The sequence below is a fragment of the Trematomus bernacchii genome, unplaced genomic scaffold (genome assembly GCF_902827165.1).
Source record: "Trematomus bernacchii unplaced genomic scaffold, fTreBer1.1, whole genome shotgun sequence".
In the NCBI taxonomy this organism is placed as follows: Eukaryota; Metazoa; Chordata; class Actinopteri; order Perciformes; family Nototheniidae; genus Trematomus; species Trematomus bernacchii.
The window spans coordinates 6,015,350-6,036,502 of record NW_022987513.1 but is presented as its reverse complement, the minus strand read 5'-3'; the positions used below and the strand labels follow the sequence as shown (position 1 = coordinate 6,036,502).

At 38.4% G+C, this 21,153-nt stretch overlaps 2 protein-coding genes and 1 long non-coding RNA gene across 3 annotated transcripts; 2 read left to right on the top strand and 1 right to left on the bottom strand.

The window, feature by feature from the left end:
* Positions 1–5,002: 5,002 nt before the first annotated feature.
* On the bottom strand, positions 5,003–15,678 carry vkorc1l1 (vitamin K epoxide reductase complex, subunit 1-like 1). The gene is made up of 3 exons (XM_034113398.1): positions 15,421–15,678; positions 11,757–11,866; positions 5,003–9,176 (listed from the first exon to the last, which is right to left on the bottom strand). Exons 1-3 carry the CDS (start codon positions 15,642–15,644, stop codon positions 8,950–8,952), a joined length of 561 nt encoding a protein of 186 aa, XP_033969289.1. The 5' UTR covers positions 15,645–15,678; the 3' UTR covers positions 5,003–8,949.
* A 954-nt stretch (positions 15,679–16,632) lies between these two features.
* Positions 16,633–17,941, top strand: LOC117499530. The gene is made up of 2 exons (XR_004557715.1): positions 16,633–17,001; positions 17,630–17,941. It is a non-coding gene; the product is annotated as an uncharacterized LOC117499530 (long non-coding RNA).
* Positions 17,942–18,552: 611 nt separating this feature from the next.
* znhit3 (zinc finger, HIT-type containing 3) lies at positions 18,553–21,057 on the top strand. Its single transcript, XM_034113120.1, has 5 exons — positions 18,553–18,728; positions 19,758–19,789; positions 19,913–19,969; positions 20,571–20,645; positions 20,801–21,057. Exons 1-5 carry the CDS (start codon positions 18,661–18,663, stop codon positions 20,977–20,979), a joined length of 411 nt encoding a protein of 136 aa, XP_033969011.1. The 5' UTR covers positions 18,553–18,660; the 3' UTR covers positions 20,980–21,057.
* The last annotated feature ends 96 nt before the right edge of the window (positions 21,058–21,153 follow it).

Here is a 21,153-nt window from a genome sequence, read left to right as displayed (position 1 = left end):
TAGGGAGCCAGACAGAAAGGCTGAGAAACCCTTGGAGCTAGTAAATACTGATTTAACTGGTCCCATGTCAACACTGAGCAGAGAAGGCCACAGATATGCACAGTCATTTACAGATGACTATTCAGGCACTGTGATGGTATATTTTCTGAAGTCAAAAAGTGATACAGTGCAAGCCACAGAAAGGTTCTTGGCAGACATAGCACCTTATGGAGAAGTCAAGTGTATTCGTTCAGACAACGGCACTGAGTTTACAAGCCGAGACTTTCAGGCACTCTTAACTAAAAATAGGATTAGACATGAAACGTCTGCACCCTATTCACCACACCAAAATGGTACAGCAGAGAGAAGCTGGCGAACTCTCTATGATATGTGCAGATGCTTATTGATAGAGAGTGGGTTACCAGACAAGCTATGGAACTACGCTATGCAGACTGAAGCTTTTGTAAGAAACAGGTGCTACAGTAGGCGCACAAAGAAAACGCCATACGAGTTGTTCACAGGCAAAGAACCAAATGTATCCAAACTGCAAACATGTTTAGCTTACAAACAAGAAAAAGGGAAGCTAGACTCTAGATGTGAGCAAGCCCAGCTTATCTGGTGTATTACCCAGAAACAGAGAGGGTGCAAAAGCACAGGTCGGTGAAATTCACAACCAAAAGCGCAAAAGAAAAGGAAACACAAACATCTGAATCACATATAGAATGTGGTCATGAGGATGCACACTCCAGGGCCATAGGCAATGATATAAATGTGGAAAATGTATCAAGTCATGGTATTCAGATGTGTGTACCTGAGACTTTACTTGAAGAGACTGAATGTACACAGCCGAGTAAAGCCACAGAGACTGTAACCAAAAGGTATCCACAGAGAAACAAAAAGAGACCAACTCATCTACAGGATTTTGAGACTGAGGATGCAGAGGACAAAGCACAAACATGCATGGACTTTTGCTACAGAGCAGTCTGTGATATCCCTCAAACCTACAATGATGCCATAGTGTCAGCAAAGTCAAGGCAGTGGAAGAATGCCATGGACGAGGAGATGCGATCTCTGGAGGAGAACGAGACCTTCTACCTCACCCAGTTGCCACCAGGTAAAAAGGCAGTGGGGGGTAGATGGGTCTATGCACTCAAAAGTGACATTGATGGATCAGATAAATACAAGGCAAGATTTGTAGCAAAAGGCTACAGTCAAAAACCAGGAACAGACTACAAAGAGACATTTTCACCCACAGCTGTGACAAGTGTAAGAGTACTCTTGCAGAAAGCAGCACAAGAGGGACTCATTTTACACCAGATGGACGTTAAGACAGCCTATTTGCATGCACCCATTGATTGTGAAATCTGGAGCAACCAGAAGGCTATGAAGAAAAGTCAATAACCAGGGAAAACCTAGTTTGTAAGTTGCAAAGGTCTCTCTATGGCCTCAAGCAATCAGGTAGAAACTGGAATGATATTACATACATGTCTGAGTGAGAACGGTTTCATACAGAATCCAGCTGATCATTGTGTGTATACAACAGAGAAACATGATGAAAAGGTCATCATGATTGTATGGGTTGACGATCTGATCATAGCAGCAAGCAACACAAATGTACTGGAAGGTGTAAAGATTATGCTTTCTGACAGGTTTAAAATGAAGGACCTGGGAAAGTTGAAACATTTCCTGGGAATTGATTTTCACCAAACAGAAGGTGAAGTTAAAATGTCTCAAAAGAAATATATAGGGAAAATCCTAGAGAGGTTCAAAATGCAGGATTGCAAGGCCAGGGGGACCCCATGTGAGCCAAAACTTGAACAAACAGATGATTCTGAAAAATTGACAGACCCAACAAAATACAGAGAGGCAGTGGGAAGTTTAATTTACTTTTCCACATGCACTAGACCAGATATAGGTTTTGTGGTCAGTAAACTATCTCAGCACTTGGCTGAACCAACAGAGGAACATTGGAACACAGTAAAACATGTGTTCAGGTATCTAAAAGGCACAACAGAACAGGAGTTATGCTTTAAGAGAAATGACAGAGAGGCACTAGGTCTAAAAGTGTACTGTGATGCTGACTGGGCATCAGATGCAACAGACAGGCGTAGCCCATCAGGATATTGTGTCAGTCTAAGTAAAGGAAGCTCTCTGATCTCATGGAAAACAAAGAAACAACCAACAGTGGCATTATCCACCTGTGAGGCAGAATACATGTCTTTAGCATCAGCTATACAAGAATGTATCTATTTAGATCAGCTACTCAAAGGTATAGACACATATAACGACGCATGATAAGCGCGGAGCGCTCTATGTCTCATGTTGATTACGCAGCACAGCCATGCTGATTCATGTCCCTGAATAAATGGATGAGAGAAGAAAGATGACTGTGCATACTTTATTGATTTAACAATATCACATCATAATGTATCATATATTTCCTTATCTGAGTCAGCTTCTTGAGCCGTATCTGGCCGTGCAACACTTACAGTGTCACATATGCAGAAGTATTATTTTAAGCAACACATTAAGTTGACGAAACACTCGAGTCAAATGTAATTAAAGTCAGATCCACTCGTGTCTTAGACGGGGCAGTGATATCATAAACCTGTTAATGTACGCATTCAAACAGTTTTTTTTTACCAGCTGTATTCACCTTGCAGGTGCAACTATGTGGCTTTTATCCTGGATAAAGTGTTTAAGTCATGGATGTTTAAAGTTTAACGTCTTCATATTTGTCTAATATTATAGTTTACTTTTCATTCAGGAAGAATGACGCTGCGCTGTCAGTACGCTTGTCCATGTTTGTGATTGGTCAAATGTTGCTAACCCCGCCCCTTTCATGTGAACGCGCACTCAGCGGGACTGTGGCCCTTTCTCATTTCTCTAATTCCCCTCCTCGACTCCCCTCCTCGACTCCTATCCTCGTGTCTTAGTCCCGCCCACAGGAGATGCGAGCGGAGGAGTCGAGGAGGGGAATCGAGGAGAGGAGGGGAGGAAGCAGCAGGCGGTTAGAGAAATGAGAAATCCTCTCCTCTGAGCAGTCTTTTTAAAGAGACGTCCGGAGGCACAGCAGCACTCTGTCTGATGGACAGATGTGTTCATGATGACTTATATATTTACTTTTAATTCATTCACAGTGCGGTATAATGAGACAATAACAGGCTACAGATGCGGACATATATACACACACACATATATATTATTTATATAAATATATACAATTTCAGATTCAAACAAGTATGAGAGCACTCTCATAATAACGTAACACTATCACGTATACACACACTGTACCACACGCACCTACACACTGTACAACACGCACCTCCAGCTCCTAAAGCATATAATATATATCAGGATACAGCTGTATTTTATTATGTGAAGCACTAAATGGTTTTAGAAAAATATCGACTCTTTGTTTGTAGGTAGGCTATCTACTAAACTAAAGCATACAAATAAAGAGAGTAATGTAGGCCTGTTATACTGAGTGATATATATTATACACACTGCTCTGCTTTCGGACCTCACAGCTGTTCTCCCTGTAAACATCGCGTCTGATTCAAGCAGTTAATAAAATAATATCCAGGGGATGCATGCAGAGCTGTCATTGGCTGAGATAAGTCCGGCCGTGGGTCACGACTCTTTTAAACATTACTGTTGCCGGAAATACATCCGCGGACTGGCGCGGAGGACCCATTAGTGTATCCTCGATTATAGCTCCTCCAGAGAGCCTCCTCGATGGTCGATGCTCGATCCTCGGTCCTCGAAGTGCATTTAGAGAAATTAGATGTCCTTCCACATGGCGCACTGAAATCCATTTCCGGGTCACTACCGGAGGACCGAGGAGTCGAGGAGGGGAAATTAGAGAAATTAGAAAGGGCCAGAGAAACCCTGGCTTGAGTTAACGAGTTGATAACCAGCGTCGTAGGACAGTTTAGCGAGAGCGCGTTTGTTTTGGATTAGGTCAACCGGGTAACTCAAACATATCCAGGTTATGTTGAACCGGCTTCGTAGTACAGGCATCAGGTCACTGATGATTAACACTTTGGCTTGTTCTGGGGATCCGTTAAAGGTGGGGTAGGTAAGTTTGAGAAACCGGCTCGAGATCGCTAAAATTTGAAAATACACAACCGGAAAAAATCTGCCACTTCCTTACAGAGCCCCTCCTCCAACACACACAAACGCGCACATGACCAATGAGGGCACGAGATAAGCTTGTGCACAGATGGAAGGCTGACAGGCAGGTAGGCCATCCAGTTATTTTAGCCGGGCCGGCTAAAATGATTGGTCGTGCTTTTTACAGTACTACGGCTTCCACAGATAAACATTTTTTATGGATTTTTGGTCAAAGCACTTAAGATATTCATTGCTATCGGGATGTTAAAGGTGGGGTAGGTAAGTTTGAGAAACCGGCTCGAGATACACTTTTTGTTATATTCCATGGAATGCTCTTAACATCCCGATAGCAATGAATATCTTAAGTGCTTTGACAAAAAAATCCATAAAAAAATGTAATCTGTGGAAGCCGTAGGACTGTAAAAAGCACGACCAATCATTTTAGCCGGCCCGGCTAAAATAACTGGATGGCCTACCTGCCTGTCAGCCTTCCATCTGTGCACAAACTTATCTCGTGCCCTCATTGGTCATGTGCGCGTTCGTGTGTGTTAGAGGAGGGGCTCTGTAAGGAAGTGGGAGATTTTTTTCCGGCTGTGTATTTTCAAATTCTAGCATGGAATATAACAAAAAATGTATCTCGAGCCGGTTTCTCAAACTTACCTACCCCACCTTTAAGCTTGATGAAGATTTTGCAGTTTGCAGTCCATGTTGATTGTATTTTTCGTAGTTTTCTCAGGAATCGGGCCTTTCTGGCGATCTCAGCATTTATTTTAGTGAGGTGTTCATTCATATACATCCAAGCCCTTAAGCCGTCTTCCCTGTTTCAGAAGTTCAGTTTTATGTTGGCAAACATTATCTTAATTTGTTTAACAGAATTGTATTTATTCAAATAACTTAAAATGACAGGTAGTTTCAGAGGGAATGTTTTAATGGTAGATCATTTCCACATGACAATGACAATTAAAAATGTTCGCATGTCAACCTTTTCCACAGTTTTCCCTTAAGGTAAAATGGATTTAAACAGATTATTTTTTTCACACCCTCCTACCATTCATGTAACACTTTTCCATGTAAGAAAATACAGCATTTTAAAACATATTTGGCAATACAGAAGCAAACCCATTAAGTTTTCCTCCACAAATAAATTCAATGAACATTTTATGCTGACACATGGATTCCGAGCCCTCCAACCCCCTCAACTTTTTTTTACTAAAGTAACCCAGAATGTTAACAGTCTAAACAGCTAAAGGGCATTATTAATGATGAAATACATTACAATCATGTAGTTTAAATAGACATGTCCTAGCTAGACAAAATAAAGATGAGAATTACAGAGTGGAGTTAAGGAAGGAAAAAGGGGAATGACCATTGATTTGACGGGGCATTTTGTCTGCCAAATTTGGAATCGTTTTTTGCACTTTAAATCACATCTTTGGAAATTACCAATTGATCAGATTAAATCTTAAGGAAGGCAAGCATACGTGCTTTTTACAGTTACCATTCTTCATTTTACAAGGCTATTACTGTTGCTCGTCTTTGGCTCAAGGCCTAGTGATCAAACGGAAGGCACTTTTGTTGGCATTGGTGATGCAACTAACATGGCAGTTATACCTCAGGGCCCTAATATTCATGAAATGCACTAATCGATCATTTTGACCTTTTTCTTTTTGACCTTAAAATCATCACACAACATGTGTTACCAGCCAAAGATTTCAAACTTTTGACTCATCATCCAAATTCCTGACCCATTTCTTTAAAGTAACTGCACACAACTAGTGTAATAGGCTTGCGTATGACAAGAATCATGAAGCTAATGGTCGGCCGCCTCCTGTTCTACGGTCGACACTCACATAGTTGTAGCCACAGAAACAAGCATGTAATGTCAGTTTGACTTGTGCAAGAGGATCCTTACAAGACTTGTCGTTCTACATGAATGCACAGGCTTTCCCAGACTAAAGACCAAAATCTTATTCTGAGTTGACATGAAACAGAACCCGATGTTAGCCCGACCAGACAATACTGTAGTAGGGAGATCTTAAAGATGACTTAAGTCACGGGCCAACATTTAAAATCATTTTATGGAGGACTACACTTTTTTCTTTTAAAGAGGACTTTAGTGCTTGCATGTTTTTGCCAGTTTAATACCAATCATGTCACGTAGCGCAAGTGCCTACCATTTTTCAAAGCAAACCATTAGAGTTTCTTTCTGGCAGCCATTCCTATATTTTAGAAGACATTTGAGGATGTCATATTGGGCCATACCAAACCAAAATCTCCGGATAAAACAGTTGGTGGTCGAGTTGTATTGTGGGTGGTTTGGGCAAAGGAAAAAGAATACATGGAATAAAACAAATTGCATCGATTTTAAATAAATGTTATTGGAATGTATGCTAAATTGGTGGGAGTATTCCTTTATGTTACTAAGCTAGTAGGCTGCCAAACTGCATCAAATGTATCAGTTATAATGAAACAGACAAACATGGACATAGTGAGCAGTATACATCATCTTCACTGTGAAGGATTAAGTGCCTGAAGCATCCATTAAAATAGGAAACCTTTATCTGCAGCCTGAAGAAATATGATACTATGCTTTGGAAGATGGCCTAAAATAACATTACACAACTTATTTATGATAAGTAGTAATCACGTTCCAACATGCATGAACAGACAACAATTTAACTTTGCCAATACCCTGGCGGGGGAGGGAAGTATCACCTCCGTTTCCACAAGCTATGACCTCATGGTATTACAGGAAGCACGTCACTGACACTACCTTCCTGTAAGTTGCTATCATCAATACTTAAGCGACCCAAAAATAAAGTGTCGGGGACAGTTCTGTTAAAGGGAAGGGTGTATGGAAAGTAGCAGTGATGGAAAGAGTGAACAAGCTGGTTTAACACCACAGATGAATCACATAATCACAATTATTACAACTGCTCTGGATCTATCGACAGCGCGTGTGTAAGATTGTCAGATGGCCAACATTTGCTTAAAGCCCAGAGATAGTGTACCATGCGTCTGGAGACTTTTGATCAGTGGGTTTTAGATGATACAGAGACAATTGTCCTATTCTGTCACTTAACTGAACTGACGAAACTGTGGATTTCTTTCTTTCAGAGCCACTGCCAGCTGTGGCTGCTCTTTTCCCCATTCTGTGACCCGTCTTTGTAGAAGCCTTGTTATGTTAGATCAACCACTTCTGTGTCTTTTGAAAACTCTGGATTCCTACAAGAGCAGAGAAATCCCACAAACTCAACATATGGCTTAACATACTGTGTTGAATTCTTTCAGAATCGTACTCCTTTTCACGCTTCTGCTGCTTCAACATAAATCGTGACAACGTTTTTGTTCCCATCCTGCAAATGAACTGTAACTCAGCTTTGCAAAATCACCGTTACTGTTCAATTTGACATCAAATGTATACAGGCTGGACAGTGAACAAAAAGCCAGATGAGCCTTTTTAAAACAGCAAAGATAAGAGACGCCTCCGCCACCAGGCCGCTCTACACTTCAGGAGACAATCACAGTGTAGCAGCCTTCGCTACCTCGTGAGACTCTAATAGGGAGGGAGAAACACTTCACTGGTATCTTCATTTACAAAACTGATCATAAAAATAAAGCCTTGGACCTGTGACAGTAAAACAACGAGCAGAACGTGTGTTAACATGACATTAACCCGCCCCACCCACACCGAAAAAGAAAACGGTAATTCACCTTAACACTCTTAGGCACATAAGTCTTTATGGATCCCACTTCTGTGGGTGTCAGGAATGCTTATCAAACATTAACCAACAAAAAAAAGGGGGTGAGGGTGCCTTTTTGCAAACTTGGTGAAAAGAACCCATAGTTCAGTTTCGTGTGTTTGTGGCTTCAGATGACATAATGACCACGTACAACAAAGAAATCCACATAACTCTGAACTGCATGCCTGACCAGGAGAACACATCCACCTTGCTGTGACCTTTATCGCTTTTTTGTTCCAGATTTACTCATGTTTTCCCCTGTTTTGTTGGTAGGTTTTCCATTAAAAAAAAAAAAGTTTGTGTCAACACTAAATCACAATCTAGCCTGGAACATTGCTCAGCAGCTATTTACAGAATTGCAACAAAAAAAAACTATCTGACTGGTCTAACACACAATATCTCACATTGTCCCGTGTTTTATTTTTAGTGGTCCTCTTCATAAAAGAAACATACCACAAAGTGTAAACATGAAAAGAAACTAGTCTGTATAAATGTTAATCGTTTTTTTACCCCCACCACCATGCCATTGAACCTTATCTGCAAACTGTACGATGACCTAATGAATGTTTTTCTAATTTTGGGACCCTTTACTCGGTTCCGAGTTTTAGTGCAGATCCACTGTGCAGTAACAGGACCTTTCTAACCGTTTCAAGTAAACCCCTTTAATGTCACTTTTTCCTCCATCCTGTGGTCCTTTTTGTTCAAAAGAGAGCCGTCCTCCATCGATCTGTTTTCTGGCCTCCTGCTTCTGCTTGCTCGGGTTGACATTATCTCTCACACTCATTATCTCTCACACTCGCACACACACACACACACACACACACACACACACACTTGCACACACACAGCCAGCCCCTTTAATATGTTAAACAATGAAGAAGAAAAAAAAAAAAACACCTTTCACTTCGAAATCCTTCCGTGTTTGCAACATTGAGATGTTAGGCCCAACATTTAAGTTAAATTTCTTCATTTTTTTTTTTAACACACAGCAGAATAAACATCGTTTGGAAGCAAGGTCTCCTGGTGGCAAGTCAAATGTTCAGAGGTCACGTTTCTTTTTTTACTTTTTCTTTGTTTGTTTGTCGTACTTGTCTTGCCGTTCTCCACAGCTTTAGTCCTCCTTGGCCTGCAGCTGCTGCTTCCAGGCTTCGTTCAAGTAAACCAGTCGCTTGTAGTTGAGAGTAAAGAGAATGAAGTTCAGCGCATATGTAGTGATGCAGATGATGCAGAAGTCCTTCAGGACAAAGTAGAGGATGTAGCCCAGGTAGAGCGAACCCACTACCGACAAGATGGATGTCGTCATGAGAATAAGGGCGGCCATTGCACTCACAGTCATTCCTATGGCAAGAAACACAAACTAAAGCTTAGACAAAATAACTGAAACAAAAGGGAAAAAAGACATAACCTTAGAACACACAAGTAACCTGATGACTCTGAGCTTACAGCCTCGGACAGTTTTCTATTTCTGTACCCAGCCACCTCGTGATGACATTCAGCTTAAACACAGGTCATATTATTCTGTTGTCACATGAGGCCAAGCTTGTGATGTTTCATTAGTAACAATTTGGCTGGTCCATACCTAAGCTGACATAGTAGGTTCCTGGTTGGGATGGAACGATATAGGAGTTTTTCCTTCATTGCGTTAAAAAAACACTTAAAATAAGTTAATAATGGTGAATTTTTATAAACGGGATAACCATCAATACCCAAACAGAGTGACTTAAAAAAGATTTTTAGCTCAGATGAGCTAAATACAGGAACTGGCACAATGTTGCTACTTAATAACTACATTACTTAAGATTTGATGTTCACTAAATATAAAATAATAATAGAAATCATTTTATTTTTATGTACAAAAGGTAACAAAGAGATTCCAGATTTTTTTTTTTGCAATTTCAAAAGTTTTAAGCAGATGATAATTAGGATAATATCATAAATTGAAACTTTAAAAAAAAAAAAAATGTATTGGAATTATTTTGTCTGGATATTTTTAACAGGAAATAATAATATCAACTGTAGTTCCTGTGTTTTCTTACTGGCAGAATATCTAGTTCGTCTGTAGTTGGAGTGTCTGAACATGCGTGAGTCACACAGGTCGACAGCTTTAAAGGGTGAGGTGTGTAATGACTCATTGTGAAATCACTGAGGCGTTACTAAATTAGAGGCATTATTAGTGCTTTACACATTGTTTACTGATTATTAGTGATAGAATCTGATGAAATGAGATCCAGTGGTGTTAAGTTACTAAGAACATTTACTCAATTACTGTACTTAAGTATAATGTTGAGGTACTTGAAAGATTATGGCTTAATTGAGTATTCAGTTATATGATGCATTATAACTTCACTACAGTCTAGAGTAAATTCTGTATATTCTGCTTCACTACAGTTACTTTGCAGATTAAAATAATCAAAACAATTATAATTTACAAAAATAAATGATGGTGAATTATCTCATAGTAAATTAGCCAGCAGTGTGTATATATATATATATATGTGTAAATGCTGTAACAATAAATATAATCCATACATTTATGCATCAATAACTATAATCCAATATATATGATTATAAAACGTTCTACACGGGGGAATTGCTACTTTAACTTAAGTTAAATATCTGAGTACCCTTTCCACTACAGCGGGTCATACAAGTGCTAACATCCATCACAAGCAGACATTTATAAAGCAGTTGTAGTGCAGAGTACTTTGAGCATGGAAAATAAGCACTTTCTGAGTTTATCTCTATCTTCTCTTCTTCTAGGGCTGGACAATATAATATATAATAAAGACACATTTTGGGGGGGGGGGGGGGGGGGGGGGGGGGGGGAACTAGCTAATTAAGTACCAGAGAAAATAGACAATACATATTTTTTTTATATAAATGTTCAGTTGATTGATTTACCAGAAATTGTTTCATCATGTGATACGAAAAAACAAATAGCGTGAGAGGGGATTTTGTCCATATTGCCAACCCCTCTTCTCTACATAACATTTATTTACAGTGAAAGGAAAATGTATTGGAAAAGCCACAGCTATTGCATTATTCTATGTCTTTATACATTGAGTGTACAGTAAGTGTTAATGTTGTCCCATGCTGTACAATGGCATTAATCAAAGGTTAAACCTTGAATATGCAGATTCTGGAGTTGTTTCTACTGACAAATATTGGGTGTTCCATGGCTGTGAGAATAATAAGACTTCTGATCTTGACTTTAATATGGAAATCTTGACCCTGTGTAACAGTTTGGCTTAACTGGGCAGCCATTGTGTGAGTGCTAACTGCTGCGGCTAAAAGGCCCTCTTGTTCTGAGCCGGCGCCAGGTGGCCAGGCGGATCTGCAGGCCACCATTCAGAAGAAAACTACATGCTGATATGGATGATGTGATCGCTTATGAGCATCAGAAACTCCAACGCAATGGACAGATAAAGGATATCACCATGTGCCCCACTGATCAAACATTGAGAAACAAAGTCATGTAGCTCCTCAAGTTTTTTTTCTAGTATGCTTCCGACTTAAATCTTACTCAAATGTATGTGTTATTAATCTCTTTTTTTGTTCCTTAAATTTGTGCTTTTGTGTGATATTACTTTTTTAATATCAGAGAATATTCAGGTTTTTCCTCGAAATGTACCACTTTAAAATCATAGATTTGATTATTTTCAAGAGTTTTCTTTTTGGATAAACCCCCCTCTCCCCCTCTTTACTTTTAAACTAATAATGGCCCTAATCCACCATTGCAGTTATCTCTGCAGTCTTAGTCTTTAACTACATATTTGTATTCATACATGGCTACTAAAAATGATGTCAGTGCCATGCGAGACATTTTTGGCAAATGCAGCGATAAAAGAGGGAAGCAAATGGTTGAGTCACCTACATTTTCAATACCAAAAAAGGGCTCTAAATAAAATGACATCTTACCTAGTAGAAGCTGAAAGCCATAAAAAGCGATCCCGTAGACACTGTTGGGCTGGTTCAGTGCACTGTCATTTCCAAAGATTGAACCGAGGAGTCCAAATCCTCGACCCCACCTGAACCAGAAGAACATCAGCAGAGAAGGCAGTTACAACTTTTCTCGGGATGACAAAAAGCAACCAACTAAGGAGACGGAATCACACCCGAGAACAATCAAACCCCAAATATGTACTGTACCGTATATGTAAATAAATTAAATTAAATTAAATTAAAAGAAAATGTATATTGGCTGGGTGAAGTTTGCTTTTTTAGAAACATTTAGTTCTTAGGTAAGGCAAATACAAATGTACATAAAAGTGTTCAGGGAAAATCAGCTGTAAAAAACATTTATTTTCATGATCGATTAATCTGCTCTGTTCTTTTTGGATCCATATTTATTTATAAATATTACAGTTATCAATCAATTAATTAATCAACACTGGTATTTCACCATCCCTATGTTGGTGTAGATACTGTCATAAAAAGGTTAAATAAATGTCCAACCTAGTTTATTTGAGCCCAGTGATGTCTTTACAAGTCTTATTATGTCAGTCCAAATTTTAAATCAGATATAAGAAAATAAAAACAGGAAACTTCATATTTGTGAGTTTTAAAACACAGTCAATAATATGTCAACGTATCATTTCAGCTCTACTACAAAACAGTAAAAAAAATAGTCTGAAGCAGTTTCCCAGAGTCACTCATTTGTACATTATGTACCCAAACTCAAAGACCTCAGTGCCTTTTTTTGGTTCAGTAGTAGTTGGTCTATTACAGTGTATTTTAACTTATCCTGTGTATTTTATAATGTGTTTTCTATAGATACTTCATAGATATTCAAATATCTATTTATGGTTTATGTTTGTTATTTTTTATGTGCAATGTATTGTAAATATGTGGCTGCAACAAAACCATTTCCCAATGTGGGATCAATAAAGTACTTCAAATCTAATCTGGACCTGCCACAGTTGAAGGTGAGGAAAAAACCTAAATTCAAACGCTGCTTGATTACCAAAATCAAGGCTTGGTTGTTTCACCAGAGGATGTGGTGCACGTGATGGCTGTCAGTCCATAGAGGCAGCCACTTTAATGAGTTTCTCTGATTTCAACAACTCTATTAGTAATGTTTTAAAAGGGTGACATTCAAATACTACCATCAGATCAGGTCTTAATTTTGTCCTGCATAACAACATTTATATTTGCAACATCAACAAAGAGAAGATGGATTTCATCCAAAGAAAATACAACATTCTTATCCAAAGAGAAGATGGGTATGTGCAGTTGTAATGCATAGGAAACAGTCTTTCATCTGTGTAGTGCTACAAACTTTTTGAGAGTGCATATGATTTTGTGCAAAATTCTTAAAACTCCTCCTACTGCAGTCAGGCAAAGTATTAATTGAATCTTGCTTACTTAGCGTTTTCTGCCATATGACTTTAAGAAAGATACGTCAAATTAATCAATAAGTCAGTTCCAGCATAGAAGATCAGTAGATCATTTGTAAAAGCATGAACAAACAATGACCTATTTAAATACAACACACATGAATGTCTTTTCATTTTTGTCTTACTATTTAATGTTTTAGTGAACATTAGAATTCACTCGGAATGAAAGGTTTTTATTTCTCATTTTTAGGATGTGCTGCAGAAGCATGGAGATAAGAGACTGGATCAATAACTCAGACCTTTGTTTTATTCATTTGTATTCACCAGAACCACATGCCCATGTTATTGTGTTTGTTTTTAAAGAATTGGATGCATCTTTTGGTGTGCATTAGCAATTTCATTTGATGTATTACATTGTAGAAGTCTATTATCTTTGTATATAATGAATTACGGTTTGCTACAATGCAGATAGTCATGCATCCCATTATATTCACTACAGAATTGACAATACACAAATTGAAGGATCTGGCATTTCGGGTTTTATTTGCAAAGAAATGTTATTATTTCAAGCTAATTCTTAAATTTGTTATTTTTTTTGTAAATGTAATATTTAAATCTAAGATGTTATACAATATGTTTCTCTTAAATGTATCACTATAGGCATTGTTTTGTTTCTTTTCTGGAGAGTTTCTTTTTTGTGGACTATTTTAGTTTTTTAATAAAATGGGATGAATCCCTTAGCATCACTGTGCAAACATTGAAGGACCTGGCAGGATTGAAGGATAGAACCTTCCCTATCTGATTACATCTGACCAATACAATGTATTGATTAATTTATTGATTGATTCTGGTCAGCGTTTCAAAGCTTTGTCTTTAAGAGGCATGCACAAAACAGGCCATTCTACATACATAACAAATACACATTATCTCCATTAGACTGCTGGATATTAAGCTTTATTCGCCTTTAGAACTAAGATTATTCAAGGAAGATTTTTTTTCTTCATTCAGTCATTTCTTCTATATTTGTTAACATTCAGTCAGAGCTGATGGTTGACATCTTATTTTAGGTGACAAAAACTATAGCATCTCTAGTACTCAGACAGTGAATTGAGTCACTTATCCTACACGTATGTAATGGGTCCTAAACAGGTTACATTCCAGCCAGTCTTTGAGTTCAAGGCCTGCAAAGACTTTCAAAATTGTTTAAATAGGTGGGGTTCTCTTGAGTCATTTCCAGTTGCCCACAATCAAGCTAGTATGGTAACTTCAGATAATTGTTTGAATGAAACAACTGTGATCTTAACTTTAAAGGGAGGTTATTCTACATGCTTGCAAGCTCATCTTTGTGACTAACGAATCTGATTTATTTTCAACGCACACATAGCTTAAATAGAACTCCTGCAGCCGCTTTACTAATGTAGCTATGAACATTTAGCTATCTGTAAAACGGTGTGGTGGTTAGCAGCACTGGAACTTTAAGGTATCCACCTTTGCAGTCCTCCACACTGACCTCTGGAGCATTTATATGCACTGTCCCTTTAGTTAGCCGGTGTATAGTGTTTAACCCCTCGGACTGAATGATAGCTGCCCGGTGACATTAGCATGGCAGCTAATGACAGCAGCGTGACAGCTAACGCGAGAGCTAGCTAGTATGTCTAAAAGTTGCCCCATATGAACAACGTTAAGCTAGCTAACCAGCAAACATCATAGCAGAGTTCTGCGGAATGAATGGACTCATTCAGCAGCAACATCCATGCACCAATAACGTTAGTCTGAGCAAGCTGTGGTCAACTTTTGTGCTAAAGTTGCGTTTACAGATGTGCTACCCATTCATACACAGACAGCATCCAGTAGGACCGGTTCAAATAAGCCATCAGCAACTTGCCCATTGATTCAGTTTTACAATGCTGACGACTCACTGTTGATAGCTAACTGGCTAAAGTGTAACGTTAACAAATGTGTTGCGTTAGCTGACGGTTAGCAAAGTTAGCTTCACTGAGCTAGAAAGCTAATGATATGCTTATTGAATGATAAGCACAAAGTTAACTTATTTCAGAAAGGTTATTTAACTAACAGCCAGCCCGCAGAACACCGGCACTAATAGTTTTCAGTTAGCATTAGCGACACGTTAGCGGGCAGCCGGCAGATGCTAGCTGGGAGCCTCTGACAGTTTGAACCGCCAGCCCTTCCCAGGCTGCCACAATAGCAGCAGCTTCATTGAGCGCTCTTTGCTGAATTCAAATTACCTTGAGCTGAACACTTTCGAACAGCTGATGGAGATGCTGACGTCGCACATCGCCTTATAACTCGGATCCCGAGCCTTTTCTGTCTCGACGTGAAAGGCATATATAGAGAGCAGTATGCCCAATAGGCAAACGAGAAGCCTAGCTATTCTTTCCCACCGAGGGGTGGACACTCTCAGGACGGGCGCCGCCATCACTCTCTGGCCTAGCTGGAGACACGCATACATACGCAGGGAGTTCGCCCGAGACAGGACTGCGACGTGGAAATGCGTAAGGACGTGCCACACCGTGAGGGGCGGGCCGTGCGCTGGAACAAAACAGAACATAAACACTGAGCAAGGCTTTCTATGCGGAGACATTAGAGTCATCTTATATGCAAGCACAAAGTAGGCTCATACACATATAGACTGTATACAATGGGAAAATACGCACATTTATTGATCGATTACAAATAAAAGACATTTATAAACCAAAAACGCTCAGTGTAAGTCCTTTATTTTGTAACAGTAACAGTTATTTCATTTCATTTCAAACCTTTATTTATCCAGGTGTATCCCATTGAGATCATTGATCTCTTTTTCAAGGGAGACCTGCTCAAGTAGGTTCCACATGAAACATAAAAACATAAACAGAACAACAAAAAGGATCATACAGCATCATTACAGGGATTACAATTTACATAACTATCCACATGAACAGGTACCAACAGCTTCCGATTGAGTAGCATCCAATCGAGCTTTAAAAACATTTAGTGGCACCAGATTGCTCAGTTTCCATTTCAATTGCAGACTATTATGTGTGATTTTTATTAAGGTGTGTGCAATAACTTTTAGAAATGGATACTTGCGACAACATTCGAGTAAGAGTAGACTCACTATGTGCAATGTAAGTTATTACCAATTATTTTTACCATAACCCAAACAAATGTCAGTTAATAAAGTGCTAAAAGTATTGCACGTTAGATACATTCTTATAACAGCAATAGGATGTTATTTGGTTTGCCAAACATGCACACAGCACCCTTGTTGAAATACTCACGACACAGAAAAAAACACACATAGGCCTACTACTTAACAAAATAAACAATACTATATGTTACAGTAATATGTGAGGAAATACATGCATACTAGTGAAATAACAACGAACAAACTAACAATACATATCAATATTTCCCGACAAAAACAGTACACTGTGTTTATTACAGCACAGTACATGTAGTTCCTTGGTCACAGCCACGATCACGTGACCCTCTGTATATAAACACTGGCTGGCTACAGCTGTTTACTCGCTGTTGAACTCGTCTGGTAAAATCTGCTGCATCCCATCTCCAAATGGCTACAGACATGGAAAGATTTGTTTTTTTCGAGGAAACATTTTACGACCAGTATGACTATTACAATCTGCTCGAGTTCTCGTGCCATGCGTGTGGCAAAGGGAGAACCAAGAGAGAAATCGAGCTGAACACAAACCGCCATTGCCCCGCTGGACACGAGAGGAAGATTGCAGAAAAATTTCATAACACCGAGCTGAAACGCAAGAGAACCAAGAGCTCCTCTTCTTGATGGATTTCCTCGACGTTTACAGGTAACAATGTGCCTTTGTAGTCTGAAAAAGTGTTTATTCTTGATGAAAAACACTTATTTATTCAGCAATTTCCTTGTCATGAAAAAAATGACCTTATACTGTACCAAGATGTTTACATAACAAGATCCTGCAGATTACTGCCATGAATGTGAGCTGAACAACCTGCCTTTGTGTCAGGGCCGTTCTAATCTATGCTTCGGAATTCAAGTTTGCTTTGTTCCACCTATTAGGTCAATCGATAGGTAGAGCCAAAAACAGATAACAAAAATCCCTTTTTGTATGTTTGTATTCATCTATTAGGGTTTGTGCAAAGGCTATATAATTGCTATGGTGTTTTTGAAACCTTAAAATTGGAAAATGGGTCAATACAAATCAGGCCAGGATGGTAAAAATATTTCTAATTTCAGTCACTTTCTACACCACAAATAAACATTTGCTGTTTTTTTTCATGTGAGAATTTATTTCAAGTGAAAATGTAAACACGGGTTTTGGGTAACAGTATTGGACATTATTTATATGACATTTTATGGACCAAATTATAAATTGACAAAATAATCTTTAGATGAAAAGACAAATGTTGTTGCAGGATATTATTTGTGATGACCATTTCTTCCTGATCTCCACACAGATCCGGACACGAAGTTGGATTCCTGATGTTGACGATGGCCATGGTTCTCTCTGCCTTCCCTGTTCCTGACCCAGTGAATGGAGCGCTGTGACTTCGGGAACATGCCCAGTAATCAGTCACACGAGACAGCTCTCCATACTCTGTAGCAAGAACCTGCTTGTCTCTCGCCGGTGCAAAAATAGTTTGTGTTGAGCAATATAGGTCAGTGGTGTGTGCTTGATAAATATATAGAGATATGTGTAGTCATTTCTGTGGGTGCAGGAGATATGATACAGTATTTGGACTCAATAAAAATGGGTGATGATTCAACCAGCTTGGATTGTGTCTTTTCTTTTGCTCATAACTGAATCCAAATAGACATTATTTGTATTTTAATTAAAACTATTTTAGTCATGTTAAGTAACGTGGATTACACGCTTGCGTTGCGTCTGTGTTTTCTATAGTTTCTCTACAATCTGAATTTTTCATATATAATTTCTCCCTCCATGTCCAGTGTTTTTTTCAGGGGGAATGAGGCCCTGCTCTGTTTACATGTTGTTTCCCAGATGAGTGTCATGCACATCCAGATACCGAGTTCATTAGGTCAAGGGACAGGTCTTTCTTTTTTAAATACTTAAGCCTGCAGCCTAGAAAGAGATGTATTTTTGCATTCAAAATGTCATGATAGTTATTAATAATATGAAATATTTGGGGTGTCTCTCAGTTTAATTTGAGAAATGTATGAAAACAATCTTGGCCCTATCCAACAAGCCTTGGAAATAAATGTTTTACAAATGAAGATTAAGAATTGACAAATCAATTGTTAAATAGAATAAATTATGAATTAAAAGGGATGATGAGCATTAATAAATATCAGTGTTTGGGTTTAATCTATGTTGACTCTTGGCTGAAACCCCAGGCGAAGTCACATGCTTTTATTTTGAAGGAATATCTCCCAACCGGAACTTATTTCTTTAACTTCCTGGTCAACACACTTACGATCTGCTAGCATTTTTACACATTTCTTCATATTTTTTCACCAACTCGCCAGGATGCAGATATGCAGTGTGTGCAGCGAACATACGCCGAAATACAGATGTCCAGCCTGCAAAATAAGATAGTAAGTAACGTTAACTTTAAATAACCATCTGTTAGCTAGCTAGCCTTCAATTAGCTTGTTTGGCTAAAGTGAGAAGACAGTTATAGGGGAAACAATAGCCAATATTTTATATTGTTAAGGCACATCACTGAGTATGTAGGTCGGACCTAAATTAAAAAAGTGTATACAAATAGCAGCCGTATCCACCAAGTGCTAGTGTTGACATTTAAGCTAAATTAGGATTCAGTTACAGTGCTGAAACATAATGGCCTTTAAGCATGGTTCGTATTCACTTTAAAACGTGGTAACACCTGTTAACAAAATAAGAAAATGCATAAAGAAAAACATGCGAAAATGTAGAGAATATGCCACTGATGCAAAGTATTGTCCCTTAAAGTTACAAGTGAAAACCATTTTCGACATCAACAACACATGGGAGGGACGGCAACCCGCGTAAGTCAAAACAGTTCGCGTTTTGAAGTCACTGGCTGCTTTTCCGCTGTTTTGAAGGATACATTCATTAACTCTGATTTTATTATACTTTATTAAATTAGGAAACCCTTGTAAACATATGGAATCCCTTTTTTACAATGATAATGTAGGCTCCAATAACATGCCTCACATTATGTTTGCTTTAATTCTGTTAAATAATAATAATTTCTATAAATATAAAAGTAGGCTATACGTGTTAAAATGCATTATCATCCAATATAAAAAATAGTCCTATCATTTTAAAGATAGTTATAAAATGCAAAAAACGACATTAATATATATTAATGCAATTATTAATCACTTAAAATATTATTTTATTAATTTCATACTTTTGCAATGTTTCAAACTTTAAGACATTCAGATTGATGCAGAAAACTGAAGTGCTGCAGATTCAGGAAAGAATAAACACAATGGAACATGTTCATATACAATTTGTTTATAATATACTGTAAAACAATGCGTACAGAATGTATTTGTGTTACCTTGATTCAGTTTTGCACCTAGGTAAATATTATGATCATACTTGTGTTTTTAATTCTTGTTTTCTTTCTGTTTCAGTTGTTCACTTGGCTGCTACAAGAACCATAAAGGTAAAGGAGCTGGATTTCAGTATGTTAGTGAAGTGCTGTTCAGACAAGCTGTGTTCATTCTCATAGGACGTATTCAAATGCTCATCATTCACTGATCAACCTTCTAACTTTATTTGTCTGCAGACTCTTGCCTTCCTGTCGTTTCTGAAGTTACTGAAGCTAAGGATTCTTTCTACACAGGTATGTCCTTATCATTCCTGTGATTGTCCCTGATCCCCCCTGTGTGTCCATATCCACCCAAAACAGCACAAATCAAATATATCATAAAGAGGTGGGGGTGGGCAATTTAGTAAAACTCTAAATTCTGTTATTACAGTGCTTATCGTCTCATGCAGTGTTAAATTGTTTATCTTATTTCATCCTTATTTATTTGATAAAAACATGTGTAAAAATTCCAGAATTAGGTCAAATGACAAACTACATCCATCGTCCTTATCTGATAATCTGTTATCACCAGGCTGTGCATCCCACTGTCTCAGTCTTTTTTTAAGTTGTCAAATTATGCTTTACTCTCCCAGCACAAATCAAATATAAAATAATAGGTGGTGGTGGGCCATTTAGACAGAGTGCTTATGGTCTCAAGCCATTTTAAATTGTTCAACTTATTTAATCAATAGAATTGGGAACAGTTACTGTATTTAAACAAAGAAAACTTGAGCATTTGACTCTCTTCGTGTTAGTAGTCAAACGTTTTTCTCATTTGTAGATGAAGTCACAGCAAAGAAAGGCTGTGAGATTGAAATACGCATTTAACTTCACAATTGCTTCCCTGTCTTTGCAGAGAGGACTGAGGAGGATCTTCTGCATGAAGAGGACATCATCGACAAAGTGCCTCTAGAGAAGCTCCAGCTGTTAGGTACTAATCCAACAGAACCTCTCGTCTTCTCTGCATTTATCAGCAGTGTCCCATGTCAAACGTTTCTCCATCTAACACTTGCATTTACTCACGGCCACATACATTACATTTCCAAAAAAGCCTTGGGTAAATCATGTTTTCTTATGTCTCTACAGGTCAGTCCAACGAGATGAGAGATCTTCTTTGCAACCCCCACCTGAGACAGCTGCTGCGCTCCATCGACAGCGCAGATGTTAAAGACGAGGCGATGAAGGCGGCCATGCAGGAGCCTCTGTTTGTCGAGTTTTCTGATCAGTGTATGAAGCTAACAGCCAAAGGACGCGATGATTCATAAAATCACCCCTGCTTTAGTTTGTCTCTCAGATCATTTTTCATTATATTTTTGTATAAAGTCTTGGAATAAGCACGTGAATCAACTCTTATTTTCTTTTTTTATGTATAAAGTGTTTAAATAAATGCTAAAATGTTTAAAAACCATTTGAATTCCTGAGTCTACAAAAAAGGTTTC

Excerpts from the sequence above, each read along its gene's own strand:
- vkorc1l1 (XM_034113398.1), bottom strand. The coding sequence starts at position 15,644 with ATGTATGCGTGTCTCCAGCTAGGCCAGAGAGTGATGGCGGCGCCCGTC. Across the intron at positions 11,867-15,420 it reads TCGAAAGTGTTCAGCTCAAG|GTGGGGTCGAGGATTTGGAC; the intron begins GTAATTTGAATT and ends CTTCTGGTTCAG. Across the intron at positions 9,177-11,756 it reads TGGCTTTCAGCTTCTACTAG|GAATGACTGTGAGTGCAATG; the intron begins GTAAGATGTCAT and ends TTCTTGCCATAG.
- znhit3 (XM_034113120.1), top strand. The coding sequence starts at position 18,661 with ATGCAGATATGCAGTGTGTGCAGCGAACATACGCCGAAATACAGATGT. Across the intron at positions 18,729-19,757 it reads CCAGCCTGCAAAATAAGATA|TTGTTCACTTGGCTGCTACA; the intron begins GTAAGTAACGTT and ends TTTCTGTTTCAG. Across the intron at positions 19,970-20,570 it reads TAAGGATTCTTTCTACACAG|AGAGGACTGAGGAGGATCTT; the intron begins GTATGTCCTTAT and ends CTGTCTTTGCAG.